This window comes from Protopterus annectens, chromosome 3.part0, assembly GCF_019279795.1.
Source record: "Protopterus annectens isolate FY-2018-M chromosome 3.part0, PAN1.0, whole genome shotgun sequence".
In the NCBI taxonomy this organism is placed as follows: Eukaryota; Metazoa; Chordata; order Ceratodontiformes; family Protopteridae; genus Protopterus; species Protopterus annectens.
Window position 1 is genome coordinate 223,162,264 of NC_056731.1, and position 17,430 is coordinate 223,179,693.

At 38.8% G+C, this 17,430-nt stretch overlaps 1 protein-coding gene across 2 annotated transcripts; it reads left to right on the top strand.

Annotated features, from left to right (window-relative positions):
* Nucleotides 1–5,182: 5,182 nt before the first annotated feature.
* SP8 (Sp8 transcription factor) lies at nt 5,183–9,394 on the top strand. 2 transcript variants are annotated; one of them, XM_044064703.1, is made up of 2 exons: nt 5,183–5,311; nt 6,168–9,394. In XM_044064703.1, the coding sequence occupies exons 1-2, from the start codon at nt 5,288–5,290 to the stop codon at nt 7,536–7,538; spliced, it is 1,395 nt and encodes a 464-aa protein (XP_043920638.1). In that variant the 5' UTR covers nt 5,183–5,287; the 3' UTR covers nt 7,539–9,394. The 2 variants fall into 2 exon arrangements, with proteins under 2 accessions (XP_043920638.1, XP_043920639.1); XM_044064704.1 differs by having other exon boundaries at nt 5,202–5,655.
* Nucleotides 9,395–17,430: the final 8,036 nt, after the last annotated feature.

Consider the following 17,430-nt stretch of genomic DNA (forward strand, 5'->3'; position numbering starts at 1 on the left):
CTGGCAGGTAATTAGAACCGGTTTACATCGTAAAGGGCTTTTGCAATGCCCCTTAGATTGTTAAGTTGCTCTGTAAATTATACCAGATTTGCAGAAAAGATCCTTAAATTCTTTTTTGCCAGGACTCCGAGCAGAATTATTCTAAAGCACGCGATATTAAACCCATTTTGTTCTTGCTCACTGGTCCAGAATAACGTGGCCATTATGAGATGGAATGGGACAGGTTTTAAGCAAGATTCCACGGTGGCAATATATGGGCAGACATGTGGGAAAATAATGGTTTAAATTGGGACATCTGTTCGTGCTGCTCATATAACGCTTACAGTCAGGTCATGGAAAAAGAATAACCTGTTTGCCACTTTTCAAACCTAATAATATCATTAGGTACAATGCTGCAAGCAGAGTTTAGTAAATATATTCCCTAAAGGCAGCATGTTTTTGTTCAGTAGTGTGTGTGTGTGTGTGTGTGTGTGTGTGGGTGGGTGTGTGTGTGTGTGTGTGTGTGTGTGTTATAGCACTAGTTTCAGCATTGTGACCCTATTATCACATCAGAAGCGTCTTGTAAAGATCGACTACAGATGACATCAATTTTCTAAGTGATTTGCAAATAAATTATACTTTATCACATAAAAGAAAGTCTTGTTTATCTAAAATCCAGCTAACTTGAGATGTCAGGATGTCCACTGAGGTTTTAAGGGGGCAATTTTCTAGAGGATCATTCAGTTTCAATAAAATCACGTCCTTATATAATCGACGCCGCAGCTTCTTAGCTTTGGTCTGAATTAGAAAGGACATCTTTTTCAGTTGCAATGGATGGCTTACAACAGCCATACAGAGAATCTCTGTAGCACTACAGCTGCAGTTAGATACAGTTCCTTTAATAACATTTATCATCCAAACTTGAACAGCTATCCTCAGGTTTCAGGTGGAGATGCACATGATGGTAATAACTCTGCACGCTTAAAAGTAAAAAAAATAAAATAAGATGGCTGCCCATGTTTCTAGAGAAGTCCTACAATGAAAGTCAGGATCTGGAAAAACATTGTGAAAATGAAAGAAATAAGCGGTACCCTTTATTATACGGAGGACTAGCTAAGCTAAGTCAATCGCCGCGTATTTAATAGTGCACAGTAAAGCGGTTCTAAAATTATGTCATCACTTTTTTTAAGTCTACAGCTTAATTATTAATAAATACTTCCTTTTACAGATGAAAGTTTCTTCGTTTGCAAGCTGTCAGGCAAAACCCAGAGATGATCTATACAAATAAAACATTGTCACTAAAAAATCTGCTCGTAAAACAGAACATTCATGAACTTTAAAATAATAAATGGGGTAGTACAAAACCCAAGTACAGTGTGTCTGGCCTGAAGAAGACCTCGATGTGACAAGAGTGTGCAGTTGAGTGTATTGTCTCGGTGCTGTCCAAACACCCGATAATCTGTTATAATCGATTTAAATACGTGCAGCAGCCGGTTAGCTATGGGGAAATGCACCCCTCTGAAAGTAAAACTACACTTCCTAGGATCACTTTATGTTAGGTCACTGGAGATCAACAAGACTTGAATTTCATGCAAGTGTTAAAACTAAGTCCAATGCACAGCACCATTACTTAATGAAACCACACAAACCCTTTTCTGTGAATCAATAGTATTGACATAGGAAGCACAAAGGATACTGTCAGGACTGTTATAACACATCAGTAGAGAGCATGATGTTTCGGTAAATTTTAAGAGATGTTTTAGCTGAAACGTAATAAAAAATTAGGAAGAATAACTGAGCATCACTGAAGACCTTAAAACCCAAGGCAGGTGGGAGATGAGTCTTTTAAGATACATCTTCAACTTGGTATGAGTCCTACATTTTTAAATACCCGGGTAAAGTGGACTGGTCTAAGAACCTTTTTTCAGCAAGACTTCCATAACCCGGGCAGAAACCATCAGACACATAAGCTCATTACAATACAATAGGAACGTTTCCAGTTTACACTTGGTACTCTTCGAGGCAGTTCATAGCTGATAGAAATCAAGTTAACCTACAGAATAAACTGAGCTTTCCCACTAAATTACCTATCCATACCACCAAGAAAAGACTGAAAGTAAATGACAAACTTTACTCCTGTGTAAGTGGGTGGGTGGGTGAGTTAGGGAAAATAATGCCCTGCTGTTTCTGAATGGCACAGTGGCTGAAGAACAGAAAATGAACAGAAATCTCCTTTACTTTAAATGGAAACAATTAAAGCTTATTCAGTGTACGCAGGCAAGTGTATTTAAAGAAAAGCGCCGAGACACTTAGAGATGCTGCAGAATTTTATTAAATAAAACATAGAACGCAACCAACCAACAAATCTGTTAGTGACTGCAGTGCGTTGATCCAAATCGGGTGACTGGTGGCTGTAGAAAGTTAATGTTTCCTTTGCTAACGACTTTCACTTTGAATTGTTCACATAGGCTTCCTGCTGCAGCTTTCCCTTAAAAAATTATAATAAGGAGCAAGCTTCATTTTCCCAATGGACAACATTGTTGATGTTACATACACACACACACACACACACACACACACACACACACACACACACACACACACTGCAAGCCTGGTTTTCTGTCGGGATGTAAATTAGAGCCAAAAAGCTGTTGTCCAAATCGAAGAAACAGAGAAATTAATCTGGGCGACTATCCATCATAGGCAGTAATAAAGGAAGCGACATGGATGAGACAGATTATATGATTAAGGAGCAGTGGTCGTTTTAATTAACTTTTTGCTGTCCTGTAATGATCAAACTGGTCAACAGACCCGGTCAATAAGCATGTTAATATCAAACAAATAAAACCAGGGATGATTAAAAACCTCCTGGTTTATTAAATTTGAAATTCAAATGAAATTTATGCTGCAGATGCCCACAGCATGCTAATAGATGGGAGCTTAACGGGGAGTATATGCAAGGGGGGGGGGGGGGGCTTTTGGAACATTCCCTTGGCTTAATAAGTATCCATGTCCGCATCTGTATGCAAGGAAACATCCTACGCTTGTATATCGTCTCAAACCCCGTTGAAGTTAATGTAAACCGACTCTTGACCATTTAAACTATAGAACCGATTTTTGCCTAAGAGAGAACCGAAACCGCGCTTTAAATGATCTGTTAACACTTAGAAAGTCAAAAACCAACAGAAAGGCATTGCTTAGTAATGTTTATCATTTAACTGCACCATCTGCAAGTTGCAACATTTAGTATCTGTGTTCAGCAAGACCACGTACTGCTAATACATGCTTATTAATGATTTTAGATAAACTTAGAAGAATGTACTTGGCATTAGTTTTGAAAATAAAAATATTTGTGTCTGCTAGCTCCTACAGAATGTTTAGTGTGGGATATGCTTATACTGTATACCAGATTTTATATATATATATATATATATATATATATATATATATATATATATATATATATATATATATGCACACACACATATATATATATATATATATATATATATATATATATATATTTTACATTTAAGCGCCACATGAGAAGTTGTAAAATAACCAGCCGTTCAGAAGGATGTACTTTTCTGTTGTGATAATTTAACTTTTACTTTGTTTCGCTGATTGGAAATATGCTCACAGTGTTTACACAGGATGCCTTACCCGCAGAATCTGAGCACTAACTTTATTTCTTGTAAAGCTGTCTCTCGGTGTTTGCGTATCATTAATAAAATTTTATTTTAACTGATTTAAAATGAAAATACGAAAGACTTTCTAAATGATACATATTTTTAGAATAAATACAGAAAGTAAGCATGAATGTTGGATTTTTTTTATATATAACTTGTGTCCTAGTAGAAAAAAGATGAGTTTGTGGGTAACACAGATGAGACAGAGAGACCAAATTTAAACAAGCCTCTGTTAAGCACTGGAAATGAATATCATTATAAGAGGTGACTAAAGCAATGAAGTTAATTCCTTTTTATTTGTTAAACTGAGTCCCCTCCTCTCTTCCCACCCCCTCCTCCTCCTGGGCCGTCCTGGCACGCCTTCTCAACATGTTAAAATCATTCACAACAGCAAGTACAAATAAACACAGCATTAACTCTGACCACCAGCCTTTAAAGGAAAACACTTAATTAATCTCACCAAATAACTGTGGTTGTAGAACAACAGTATACTACACCCCCTGCATTATGTGGGCAAACTCCAAATGCCACTGATACTTGCATTTATTTTTTACTGTGTAGGCATGTTTTAGTCAACTGTGTACCTAATCATAACGGCAAACCTGATATACAACCGGAGCTATGCAATAATAACATAAAAGGAGAATGAGGAAAAAAGTTCAGTTCAAATTTACCAGACTGTTACTACTTGCTAAGAACTTAATTAGAATATTTAACAGTGCTCCAAATATAACTGTAAACTAAAAATGAAGTCTAGGCAAACATTCATCAGTAACAAACAAAACTATCCCAAACATCTTACATCTTTTTGGAAGTTGGATCTCACATATTGTTGAATCGGTAAAAATCGATATGCAGAAAACATGCAAACTCTGTCGACTATATTGCCAGAGTGTCCAGAGGTGCACTCTTTCGTAAAAAGCGAAGAGTGAAGGACAAAGAGGGATCATAGTAACACAACTGCACACATAATGCTAAGATCTGGTATCGCAACTACTGCAACAACTGCTTGGAAATCGCAAAGAATAAAAAAGGACAAGTTAATATTTTCTGCAGACTAAATATATATTACGTTTATGTGTGCCCTTTCTAAGCATGTATACGCGTCGGTGCTGTTCTCTAATCACTGTATTTTCTCAATTTATAAACTATTTCTAGCTTAAGAATTTAGTTAAGATTATCTGTTTAAACATAAATATTATACGTATTAGAGAAAAATTGTGGAAGCCGACTATTAAACAGTTTTGCAGAAAAACAAATAAGTAACTTAGTTAGGAGCCTGCTTTTGGAGACACAGTATAATGCACTGTAGCTTTCAAGGAGCTGCAGTTACGCACACGCGCATGTCGTGTGTGTGTGTGTGTGTGTGTGTGTGTGTGTGTGTGTGTGTGTGTGTGTGTGCTGGGAGGGACTTCTACAATGACGTCACCTAGCAGCGTGGCCACGCGGGAGGGCATGACATCTGATTGGATGTAGGAAGGATCAGCGGTACTTCAAAGCCCGAGAGAAGAGCCACAATTGTGGTGGAATGGGCGGCACAGAGCATTGTATTGCACACCTCTAAAGCACGACTGTGATTTATAAATATATAAAAAAGATCCTCTGAGGAGGGCACTTTTATGATGGCAACTTCACTACTAGGGGTGAGTCTGAGGATTTTCTTGTTGTTTTAATGCGTATTTTCTGGTCTATTGGAGGGCTTAAAATCACCCCAGTGAGGGCAGGGCGATTAGTCTCCTGTTGAGTTCTGAAAGAAAACGAGTTGAAAAAAAGCAGAAAGAAAGGGGCCGAGCCACTTGTTCTGAGTGAACGTCAGGGTTTGAGGGCATTTGTACTAAGTGCCGCTGGCGGGCAGGCAGGCAGCAGAACAGTTGTGCGACAGCGGCACAGCTCCCCTCATCCACCCTCAGGAGCAGGGCGAATCAGTACTGGATGTTGATTTCGCGTCCACCTGGGTTAAAACTCAAACATCCAACCTTGTCTTCAGGTACGTTTAACTAACTTACCTTTTCTGGGCTTTGTATTGCTAATGTTTGTTTGTTTTCAAGGAAAGGTTACGCCCTAATGCTCTTCAGACTATTGCTTTAAAGGAGCTATAAAAGGGAGAGGGGGAGGCTAGAGAGAGCATCAAATGCTAGTTCTGCCCCAGACTGCAAAGTGTGTGGCATTGTGGGAAAAGAGTACCCTGTGAACTTAAAATAAGTAGAAATAAATGCAATATTGTACAAACGGCAACTTCATGGTTTGAATATTATTTTAAAGTTTCTAGCAGTAGCCAAGTCACACCAGTTTTAACGGGTTACTTGTTAGGCAGTGAGATGTCCTCGCCTTTTTAAGGTCCAGCAGTCAAACAAATAGTTTGTGCGGATGGTGGTCATAGACTGTTTTTTATGTCCAAGACACAAGTACTAGGCAATGAGAGTTGCTTGTGTTGCATTAACACTAGCCGAAGAGCAAGTGCCGGCATCTTCTGATTGCTTCTGTTTCTCTTTTGCACAGGAAGAACCGAGGTTGGGATCGACTCCTTTGGCCATGCTTGCCGCCACCTGCAACAAGATCGGGAGCCCAAGCCCGTCCCCATCCTCGCTTTCGGACTCTTCCTCGCCCTTCGCCAAGGGATTCCACCCATGGAAGAGATCATCCTCTAGCAGCTGCAACTTAGCATCAAGCTTAGCAGGCTTCGGTGTCTCTGGCACATCAAGAACCGTTTCCAGCGCAACTGGACTAGGTGACACATTCTGCACTACCAGCCCATCGGCCTCCAGTGCCTTCTCACTTACTTCAAGCCCGGCAACCAGCGCCTCAGCCTTTGCCAACGAATATTCAGTGTTCCAAGCTCCACAGCCGGTATCAGCTGGTTGCGGGTCGCAGGAGGGTCCTCCTCATCAACCCGTTTTCCTCTCCAAAGTGCACACAACTGTGGACGGGCTACAAGGCATCTACCCGCGAGTGGGTATGGCACATCACCCTTACGAATCATGGTTCAAGCCAACGCATCAAGCTGCAGCTGCAGGAGCTGATGTTGGCCCTGCTGGAGCCTCAGCTTCCTGGTGGGACGTGAGCGCTGCAGGCTGGATAGATGTGCCGAATGCTGGTGGACTGCAAGGTTCCTTGCATTCTCCTCTTGGCGCTTACAACTCCGATTACTCAACCCTCAGCCATTCTGCCTTCAGTAGCGGCGCTTCATCACACCTCCTGAGTGGGGGACAGCACATTATGGACAGTTTCAAACCCGTGCTGCCTGCTTCATATCCAGATTCCTCACCTTCACCTCTGGCGGGAGCTGGGGGCTCTATGCTTGCCGGTGGACCCACGCTAGCCGGTTCACCACGTTCTTCTTCAGCCCGCCGGTACTCAGGCCGGGCTACCTGCGACTGCCCCAATTGTCAAGAGGCAGAGCGTCTGGGACCAGCTGGGGCCAGTCTGCGGAGAAAGGGACTGCACAGCTGCCATATCCCCGGCTGCGGCAAGGTTTATGGGAAAACTTCACATCTGAAAGCTCACCTTCGATGGCATACGGGTGAACGACCCTTCGTCTGCAACTGGCTGTTCTGTGGCAAGAGGTTCACCCGATCGGACGAACTACAGAGGCATTTGCGCACCCATACTGGTGAGAAGCGATTCGCTTGCCCCGTCTGTAATAAGCGCTTCATGCGCAGTGACCATCTAAGTAAACATGTAAAGACACATAGTGCTGGTGGTGGTGGCCCTCTAGGCACAGGGAGTGGTGTGGGTGGCAAGAAGGGCAGCGACAGTGACAGTGAGCACAGCGGGCCTGGAAGTCCTCACTGTCATTCTCCGCCAGAGATGCTGGTCCCACCGCCCCCCGAGCCTGGGGCACCTCTTAATGGTCACGCAACACTGGAGTGAGTAGGAAATCTTGTCGCTGTAGAAAGGATCTTCCCCGTGTCCTGGGCCTGGACATTATTGACACTGGAATTTTGTAAAGTAAAACAACATGGACAAAATAGTAGGCCTATAATTTTTTTCTGACATTTTGCCCACTCAGCAGGTACGCATCAATAAAATCAAATTAATTCCATATTTTCAAGGTCAAAAGTGTGGAGAAAAACAGCCACCCGCCTGCTGAGATACGGCAGAGTTACCAGAAAGCGTCAAATGACTGCGTAACTGTAAATATATATATATATATATATATATATATATATATATATATATATATATATATATATATATACACACACGACTGGAAATGTGGAACGATGAAAGAAAAAACAAGGAAAACAACTTTTTCAGTTTTAAACTTTGAACTTTCAGACTTAAAAGGCATCCGGAAAGCGACTGTCTTATTTTTTTCAGCGCTACGGACGTCATACTGCAGGTAAAGCCCTCTATTCCAAGTTTCCACATCAATGCTTTGCAAAAAACTGGTACCTGCACAGTCATCTATGTAAAAGTCTTCTATCAGTACTTCCTGATCAACCAGTCTTATTTTGCCAATGACTTTAACTCTATGGGGCTGTTAGACTTTAGACAAGTACTACTGCTTTCTCAATGCTTAAAGACATTCAACAGTAGAGATGCGTCACTGTTAGATTAATACTGAGAGGTTATCCTCGTTTAATTTATTCAGAGTAGGGTGTACAAAATAATTGTTGGAAATTATGAAATGAACGAGATTACAGTTATTTGTCCCGTTTTATTGTCCTATTATGTTTCTATGAAAGAACCACAGGTTGGCTTATTGGTTAACTTGATTTAATGTCCGTGAAAATCGGAATTTGTTTTACTGTTTTGCTAATTTTATGGTACAGTGAAAACTTGTTCATACTAGTCGACGTAAGAGATGTCTTCAATTAAATAATGAAAATCTTCTGCTTATTATACATCTGATTATGCATTGAAATCGAATAACGAACCTTAATAATTATAACAATTCAGTTATGAAAAAATCTGATTTGCATACCTAACATAATGCAGTATATTTTCTTTTCTACTTGCTGATGCAAATGCCCATATATAGCCTGTTGATAAATTCACTTTATATGGTTAGCTTACTGTAAAATTCAGCAATACTTAAGCGCAGGCATATTGATTGTACTTATATTGTTTATTCGCAGACAGGAGAATTTTGTCCTATGCACAAAGCTGTGCTAAAACATAAAACAGGTATATCCTCAAATATCGGAACAACAGAGTTATTAACTGATAATGTCACTGGCACTGGCGGACAAAGTATGGTGCACAGTCCAGGATTTTGCTCTGCATGGTGTTTTTTTTCCTTCTGTAAATTACTTTCAGCAATTATTTGAAATATATAAATATGTATGTATATGAGCATATTTGAGGGTCTTTGTTATGGAGGAATTTTAGAACTGGTTGCAAAATATCTATTGCAATATTCTGTCTTGAGGTGTTTACACACGATGCACTTTGAGAAGTTGCATTTTTCCTTTTTGTGATTAGCTGGTTAATATGTTGGGATTCGTTTTTGGATGGTTCCATGCGGATCATATACTCCGCATTTGCGAGCAACTCTGAAATGGTTTAAGTGAATGCAAATCGTTCACGGTCAAAGCCCAAATGTAAGTAAAATAAAAATTGTAAAAAGGCAATACGATGTCTTCAGTAATAGTGTGTGTTGCTAGGGTTTTGGGTTTGGAGAAATGTCAGAATTCTTGATACTGGAATTGCATTTTAGCTTCTTTGGGTTTGCTTATTGAAAACGGACGTTTTGATTTTAATAAAGATGTTTCAGTATATAACAATGAACTCTGATTTACAGAAACAACTCAGCAGCACAGTTAAATCAGCATGCATTATTTTACAGCGGTAGTTTTAGTAATGTCGAAAGCAATATAGTACTATTTATATGATGTTTGTTGTTGTTCTACAAACATAATAATTTAGTGTACGAAAATCATTTGAAACGATCCCGTGCCCCCGCACAAATGTATAATAAAATATAATAATAAACAAAGTGATGAAACAGAATTACTCTTGGGATAGTTTAACTGCACCCATCTGTTTCACGTAATATGAGCAAATTATACGGTTCATCACATTAGGTCATACCTCTCAGTTGTCCAGAATTTCGCAGAATGTCCAGATTTTTTGCCTCACATCTTTGGTCTGTTCCTCGTACAGTTTATAGATTTCTGCTACTCATCGAGGAAGGAAGTCATTAAATATTACCAAGCACTTGAGTTTCGTACTTCATATCCTTCAGAAAATACATGAAAATGCAAAATAGCATTATAACATTTTTCTAAGTTTATAAAAGGAACATTTAAAATCTGTGCCTGATTTTCAGTCTTTACCTCCCATTGTATCTGGCTTTGTCCAAAAAAATTGGGCTAGGAAGTTGGAAGGAATGCATCAGGTGCACGGGTGTTTCTGCAGATTGTATATCTTCTAATGCTTTCTGTTTTTTGTTATGAATATTGTCAGTTATACGTTTGACACTGGAGTTTAGTATGCTTTAGTAATGACATAGCAAACAATAAAACTAGTTTTATTTTTAAGTATATGAAAATCATGCATAAAAGTTTTGGCGCTTATTAGACCAAGAAATATATGGTACTCACAAAGCCAGAGCTTTTGTGGTTGCACTGGGATTTGGTCACGTTAATTAAATTCCCTGTTAAGATAAAAATCGATATAAAAATCAGAGCCCTCAGTAAGGAATACATATTGATGGAATATGACTGAGCAAAAGCAAATTGCACAGGTGTGTGAGACAACAGGGAAAGAACAGAGTATCAACAAGATCCCTGGACCCGAATTTAAGTAAACTGCCTATATCAGCTGGAATTGGAAGCCCGGGCCTAGTTAAAGTCTCGGAGCAAAAATCTGATTTGAAACAGTAAAGTAGATAAAAACTAAATAACACACACACACACACACACACACACTTCATATCAAGGGGTCTTCAATTCCCGAAAATGGCTTTGGTCGGAGGAAATACAATTATTTTACAGAATAATACTATACTCGGTCTGTTTCTGTAACTATTCCAGTAGTTCGCAATTACATATAGCTAAAATGATTACTACAAATGAGTATGTGCCCAGAGTCTTCCCTTAATCATTTCCTAGCTAGTCTTTGGCCTCCTGAAAGTTTATTTCATTTGTGGTTTCATCTCGGAAGCCCTAATCTCAAAAGTCACAGACAAACTTAAAGATAATGAGGAACAAAGGTCAAATGACAGGGACAATTTTAAGATTCTGTACTATGCCCTTCTAAAGTCGCAAATACTTGTGGGACTACATTAAAATACTGCCCCTCCCCAACCTTTAACTGCTGAGCACTGTTATTTATGGTAAGTTATATGTCTTCTTCTTTGATATAGCAATTATTATTAGTAGTAATAGTAATAGTATCTTTATCATTATTATTATTATTATTATTGGGATCGCAAAGGAAAATTCAAAGGCAAGAGCTTATCTTTAAAAATCAGGGACATTTTGGAGGAATAAGGTGATAAGTGTAATGCAATGTTTCCTCCTTCGTGTTGATTCAGTTACTTTGAAATTTAAAATTGTAGTCATAAGTCACGTAACTGAATAAGTGATGTCAGTTATGGGCTTTCTCTGTTCAACAAATAGTGCAGGGAGTGTCAGTTCAAGGCACGTCCTATTGGGAATCACTAAAAAAAGCAACTAAGTTGCGTGATGTCATGACAATGACTGTCTGTCTTTAAGTGTGCCTGTGATTGTACATTACAACATACCACATTGTAGGGAGAGAAAACCTATTCATTTGCAGAAATTCAGTAAAATGTAATCCTAATACATAAATACTGTGCTGAAAATACACAAACAGAAGAGTCAGCCTTACAAAATCTACTTGAAATAAAACTGTGGTTTATTATGGTACAACTAAGGTCTTAAGTGTTAAGTGTAGCACTCTCATTCAAGTTCATGTTCAGTTTGTCGACAAGCGTAATTTCATTTTAAACTCCATACCATAATCACACATCGAGGATTAAGAAAACTGACAAAATGCATGCCATGCATCACACCTTAAAAAAAATTAGAAAAACCCCTAATGACCTCGGTTCAGAAAAAATGCAGTGCATTTATTTATTTATTTAAATTATGCTTTCTCTAAGTGGCCGTTATTTGTTTTGCACACACTTTGGAAATTATCCTCTCCAGTTCGAAAAACTAATGATATCCTTACCTCCCCTCTGTCTACCAATCACTCCATCAACTTTTTTACCTACCTGTTTCACAGCCTTTAATGCACTGAAATGAAAACGTTTCACTCAAAATTGCCCACATTTTTAATTTTTAACTCATACGCTCAAGAATACGGAGACACTCTACTTGGTATTTCTAAACGGTTTATTATTATTATTATTATTATTATTATTATTATTAATTGTATACATCTAGAATGTAACAAAGAAAGGCAGTGTATGCTGTGTGTGTGTGTGTCTGTCGCGCGCGCGCGCGCAGAAGAGAAACAGACTCACAAGTTTTGTGTACTGGTCGTCTGTGTGTTTATAAGACAGAGACACACACATACACACACCAGTTTAGTTCACTGTTTCCCACCTGTGAATCATAGCTCGCAGCTGTCCAGATTTTACGCAGAATATCCAGATTTTTACCTTATACTTTTTGTCTGTTCCTCGTAAATGTTTGGTCTTCTAGCAAATCACTGGCTAATTATTGAAGATTAAATTCAGAAAGTAATGACAGACATTTAAGTTTCAGATGCGAAAATTCATGCTAATGCAAAAGCTTTCATTATATCAACTTTCTATGTTTGTCAGAACAATATTTTTAAATTATCCATATTCTTAGACCTTTGCCCCCCCCCCCCCCCATTTTTATAAGTTCGTCCAGATTTCTTCCTCATATGCTCATGGGCTAAGAGATTGACAGATATGCACCTGTTGGCAGATGCACTGTGCCATACCATATGTTGCAGCAGATGTTTTTGTTTGTCTGCGTCTGTCTGTAAAATAAACTACGCACAGTTTCCTGTTTTTACGTTGTACTTCGCCCTTAGTCTTCAACAAAGTTGTATTAAGCACCTCCAAGTATTTACAAATTTATATTCCTATACTGCTGGTATAATGACTGTATCACTAGAAGAAAAACAGATTTACTCAATTAAATAATACAAATTATAAAATGGATTTATTTGTGGGGGTGGATTAAAAGTCGGAATCTTAAATACCGATATCAGTTTACATACCTGCGTACATTTGGTATGGGTAAGGACCACGGGTGATGCATCATCTCATTCGTTGTTATTGATAAATGCCGCATGCTGGAAATTTGCAAAGTCGAATAAGGTAGACAATCAATACTAATGCGTATCTAGTTAAATCCATGAATCATAAATATCAACTGTTTCTGTTTTTGAAAAAATGTCTCCGATTTTTTTTTTTTATGTGTTTCGGTCGTTCTTTGTAAAGCTTCAGTTCATCTTGTAAATAATTGTGAGTTGTAGTCTGTAATGGCACAGACTTCGCATCCTTCAGAAAAGCTATGCTTATGCAAAACCCGCTGTTTACTAAGATGCATATATATATATATATATATATATATATATATATATATATATATATATATATATATATATATATATACACTAATGTTTAAACTGTGTCCCTGATTTTAAGATCTTGACTCTCATCACTGTTGTCTTTGACCCTGAGTCTTGTGCTAAAAGACTAAGATGTATGCCCAAAGAACTGTTATTTAGGCAGTGCCAGATGTTCTAACCCCCATGAGCTGTCATTTGTCTAAGAAAGACTAAGGCAAATGTACTGAGATAAACACAGTGAGCCTGTCTGCCCACCCCCATGGCTAAAAGATTGTTGGCGTTTTTCTTCGTCTCATACCCTGTGTCCACCCATTCCCGCCAGCAAAAATACCCAAGAAAGTCAAAGGCCAATTCTCCCAGAATTAGTTAATCATGCAGCCATACACCAATCGCTTACTCAAACTGGTTTCGTTGCATGTGGCATGGTTTAAGACTTTTTAACTCAGTTGGCGCCCATCCATATGCGAGGTTATGGGTGTCAAATATTATAGTGGCTCATTAAGGCTAGGAAAGGTAAAATAATTTAATTTGTGTTGCCGGCTGCCACGCTATGCTTTAACGCACATATTTTTTTTCCATTTTGAAAGATTTGAAGTTAACAAAACTCCATGTTAGGATTTCTGGAAATGATTCTCTCCGAAATTAGGAGAATGGAAAGAGGTGTGGGTCAGACATACACTGATATATCTCAAGTAAGAAGAACTGTATTTACAGTTTCCACAGATATAAACAATGTGTGTGTGTGTGTAAGTGTGTATGTGTGTGTGTGTGTGTGTGTGTGTGTAAGGCCTACAGTAAGCTGCAACTGTGTTAAAGAGACAAGAAAATGAATTTGGTGCAGTAATATACCGGGGGTTCTAGAAGCAGGGCTCTTGGGTGGACAGCTACAAGCTCCATAATGGGAAACTCATGGTTTAAGTTTGTCATCATATTAAATCGTTTTGGGCAGATGAAAGCAGAGGGCTAGGATTGCAAATGGGTGAGACTTCCATACCATATTAATGAGGAACTTTGACAAACAGAAGGGATTAGAGGCAACGCAGTGCAGAACATAACTCCAACCAATGTAACGTCTTCAGATGACTCAGCAATGAGAACTTTATTTTTGTGCTTAGGAGTAATATAGCCTTCACTAGTTTTGTTGGGGAGTTTTTATAGCACACTGGACTGTGGAGGTCACGGTGTTTTATTAACTTTTAAAGCGCTGATTGAGGAGTCTAAAAAGAAATGCATTTGGAAGTCTTTGGAAGGAAGAGGAAAAATCATCATTCATTCATTTTATTATATCGATTTTACAGTAATTATGGTCAACGGGGAGGTACTAAATCAGAAAGGCTGAGAACCAGTCCAGAGTGTGATGCCAGTCCATCATAGGACACACACACGCACGCACGCACGCACACACACACACATTCCTTCTCTCTTTACATATAACTGCTAGTAATTTAAAGTCTCAGCAGTTGACTTATAGGTATATCTTTCAAATGTACATGGAAATCAGAGACCACAGCAAAAACCTTCCTAGACACAACAAGATAGTCTGTCTCAACAATGAAGGCATCCCAGCCACCTACGAATGAGAACTAAGTACCCTGCACTAGCAGTGCTAAACTCTCTACCATTGCTATGTCAGTTGTTATGAAATAACGTTATTATTTAGTTTGTAACTAGCCTACATAAGTGTATAATAGAACTATGAATATATGTAAAAGGAAACAATAACAGGTATGGCAAAAACAACTCTAAAAATATACATTTGGAATATATACTATTAAATATTCCGTTTGGAAAACGAAATAACTAATCAGAAATGCAAACAAGCCACCAACTGATAAGAATGTAAGAAAGTGAGAGGAGATGTGATGGGATGGTAAGAAGATAAGAAGGATTGTTTATTTTATCCGTTGTATTCATCACTAATGGTGAATAGTCTGGTCTGCGTACACTTTTGAGCCACTGCAAGATCTAAGGCTAAGATAAGACAGGCGGGAATGCCAAGACTCCAGGTGATATTTGTTGGCAATGACTACAGTGTGAAAGTGAAGGAAGTGGCAGGGAAATAATTAGTTGGCAAGGGGATACGGGTGGAAATCAGAAATACATGGGGATAAAGAACGTGAGGAGGAAGGAAATATAGAAGATAAGTAGAATACCTGGGGATATAGACAAATATCAGAGATTGGAAGAATGTCTAGTTGAGGATGAAGCAAAAAGGAAGTTGGTGAAAAGAAGCGAGAACTTACAGATAGAATGCGATAGGAAACTTATTTTGAGAAACAGATGACATCTTATGGGATAAACGAGGGGGGGGGGTGTTGCACTAAAAGAGGGTGAAGAAGATAGCAAAATCCTAGTTGGAGGAAGGGCAGCAGGTAGAACCAGGGGAAAAGAAGAATAAGGTTACAGTGGAAATTTGGTTAAGCTAAATCAATGTGAGACAAGAGTGAACTATGTTGCTACTCAGGAGTGAATCGCAAGAAAGGGTTATAAAAAGTAAGGAAACTGGACTAAAGAGAGAATAAAATGGGGAAATGATTTGCTGTGGAAGATTGCTTGGGCAGTTTGCAGTGAGGTTCATTATATGAACATTACATGGCTTACTCTATAGATTGTTGTTGTTGTGTCTTTCGGTTTTTCCCGGTTAGGGGTCGCCACAGCGGAACTCCGGTCCGCTAATGATTGGTAGTGGATTTTTACGTACCAGGTTACTAGCCCTGACGCACAACCTTCATCGAAGGCACGCCCCATTCATGTATGCCTCCACACAGAAGACGCTCTACTCTATAGGTGATAGTTACTATACTATTGTTTAAAAGAAGGAAGAACTAGGCAAAGAGTGAGTGTTGCAGGTATAAGGAGAAAGGGGTAGATAACCTGCATATGCATAGTTTAAATGTAGGAAGGCTGTGGAGTCAAAGAGGTTGCAGAGTGGCATAAAGTCTACAACAGGAAGATAAAGCAAATGTGGGGAATTTTACCTGTCTGGGATGGAACTGAACTGATGAAGGACGGTTAAGGCAGGAAGAGATAAGACTAACGTTTATGGCTGATGGGTGAAAGGGGAGACTATGAGGCAGTACAAGGGGGTGGGAAGTGTAGCAGACAAGAAGTAGAAGACTGCATTAAATTAAAAGGGGAGAAAGCTAAGCAGCTGCTATAAGTTAAAAGAGAATGGGGGGGGGGGGGCTCTGAATCATGACGTTGTGAAGGTAATGGAATGAAGGGTATAACACTTTGAAAAGGAGAAGGGAAAGAGCATTAAAGGACATCAGAACAAATTTTCTAAGAAATGTTTATAGAATGTGTACGCGCACACACACACACACACACACACACACACACATATATGGGGCGCATCTTTCCTGACCAGAAACAGCGGTGTATCAAATTATGTTTTTATTAGAGGAGGCTGGCATTAGAGTTCAGAAGTTAGGAGAAAATAGTGTATTGGCTCGAAATGTGAGATGCGTTGTGACAACTAGCGCTGATCAAGCACGGGTCTCATTTATACACTCTTATTTAGTATTTCTATTTGTTGTCCTCTTTTAATCAAATGTATTGTTTTTGGTTGTGTTTGCGTTTTGCGACCTTATTTATTTTTGTTTATTTTGGTGATCTCAATGTATGTCTGTTCAAAAAACAAGTGCCGGAATGAAGCTTAATCCATTTTTTTTACATTTTAGAGATAACTTGTATAAATTTAAATGCAATGTACGTACACATAAAAAGGTTGTGCTGCATAGCAACATATAGTAATGGGGTGTTAATTAATCATATCACACGGATGCTAATGTATGCAGGCATGAGTGGGGGCAGGAACATTATTTCACCTGCAAGTATTGATTATATAACGGCGTTCTGCAGTACATTCAGGAATGACAAAGTTGTTCTAGCTACTTTGCTTAATTACAGATAAATTAACTAAAATAAGATAAACAAATGCCAATGAATAAATAAATAAGCATATAAGGGGACCCTTGCTCCATGGATTCATAAAGGTCATTGCAGTTGCAATAAAACTACATATCTGACACAGAATTCAAATTCTTATCGCAAGAATCAGACACAAACTAAAAAAAATAATATTGCGGGACACTGAGCGAAAAATAAGGAGCAGATTTTAAATGTTGCTCGTATATACTTAGAAAGTTTCTGGAATAATTGGTGCTGAAGGATGTGAAGTCTGAAGTTGAAATGTACGTCGTTATTTAACGACTGCAATCCCCAGTGACTTGCC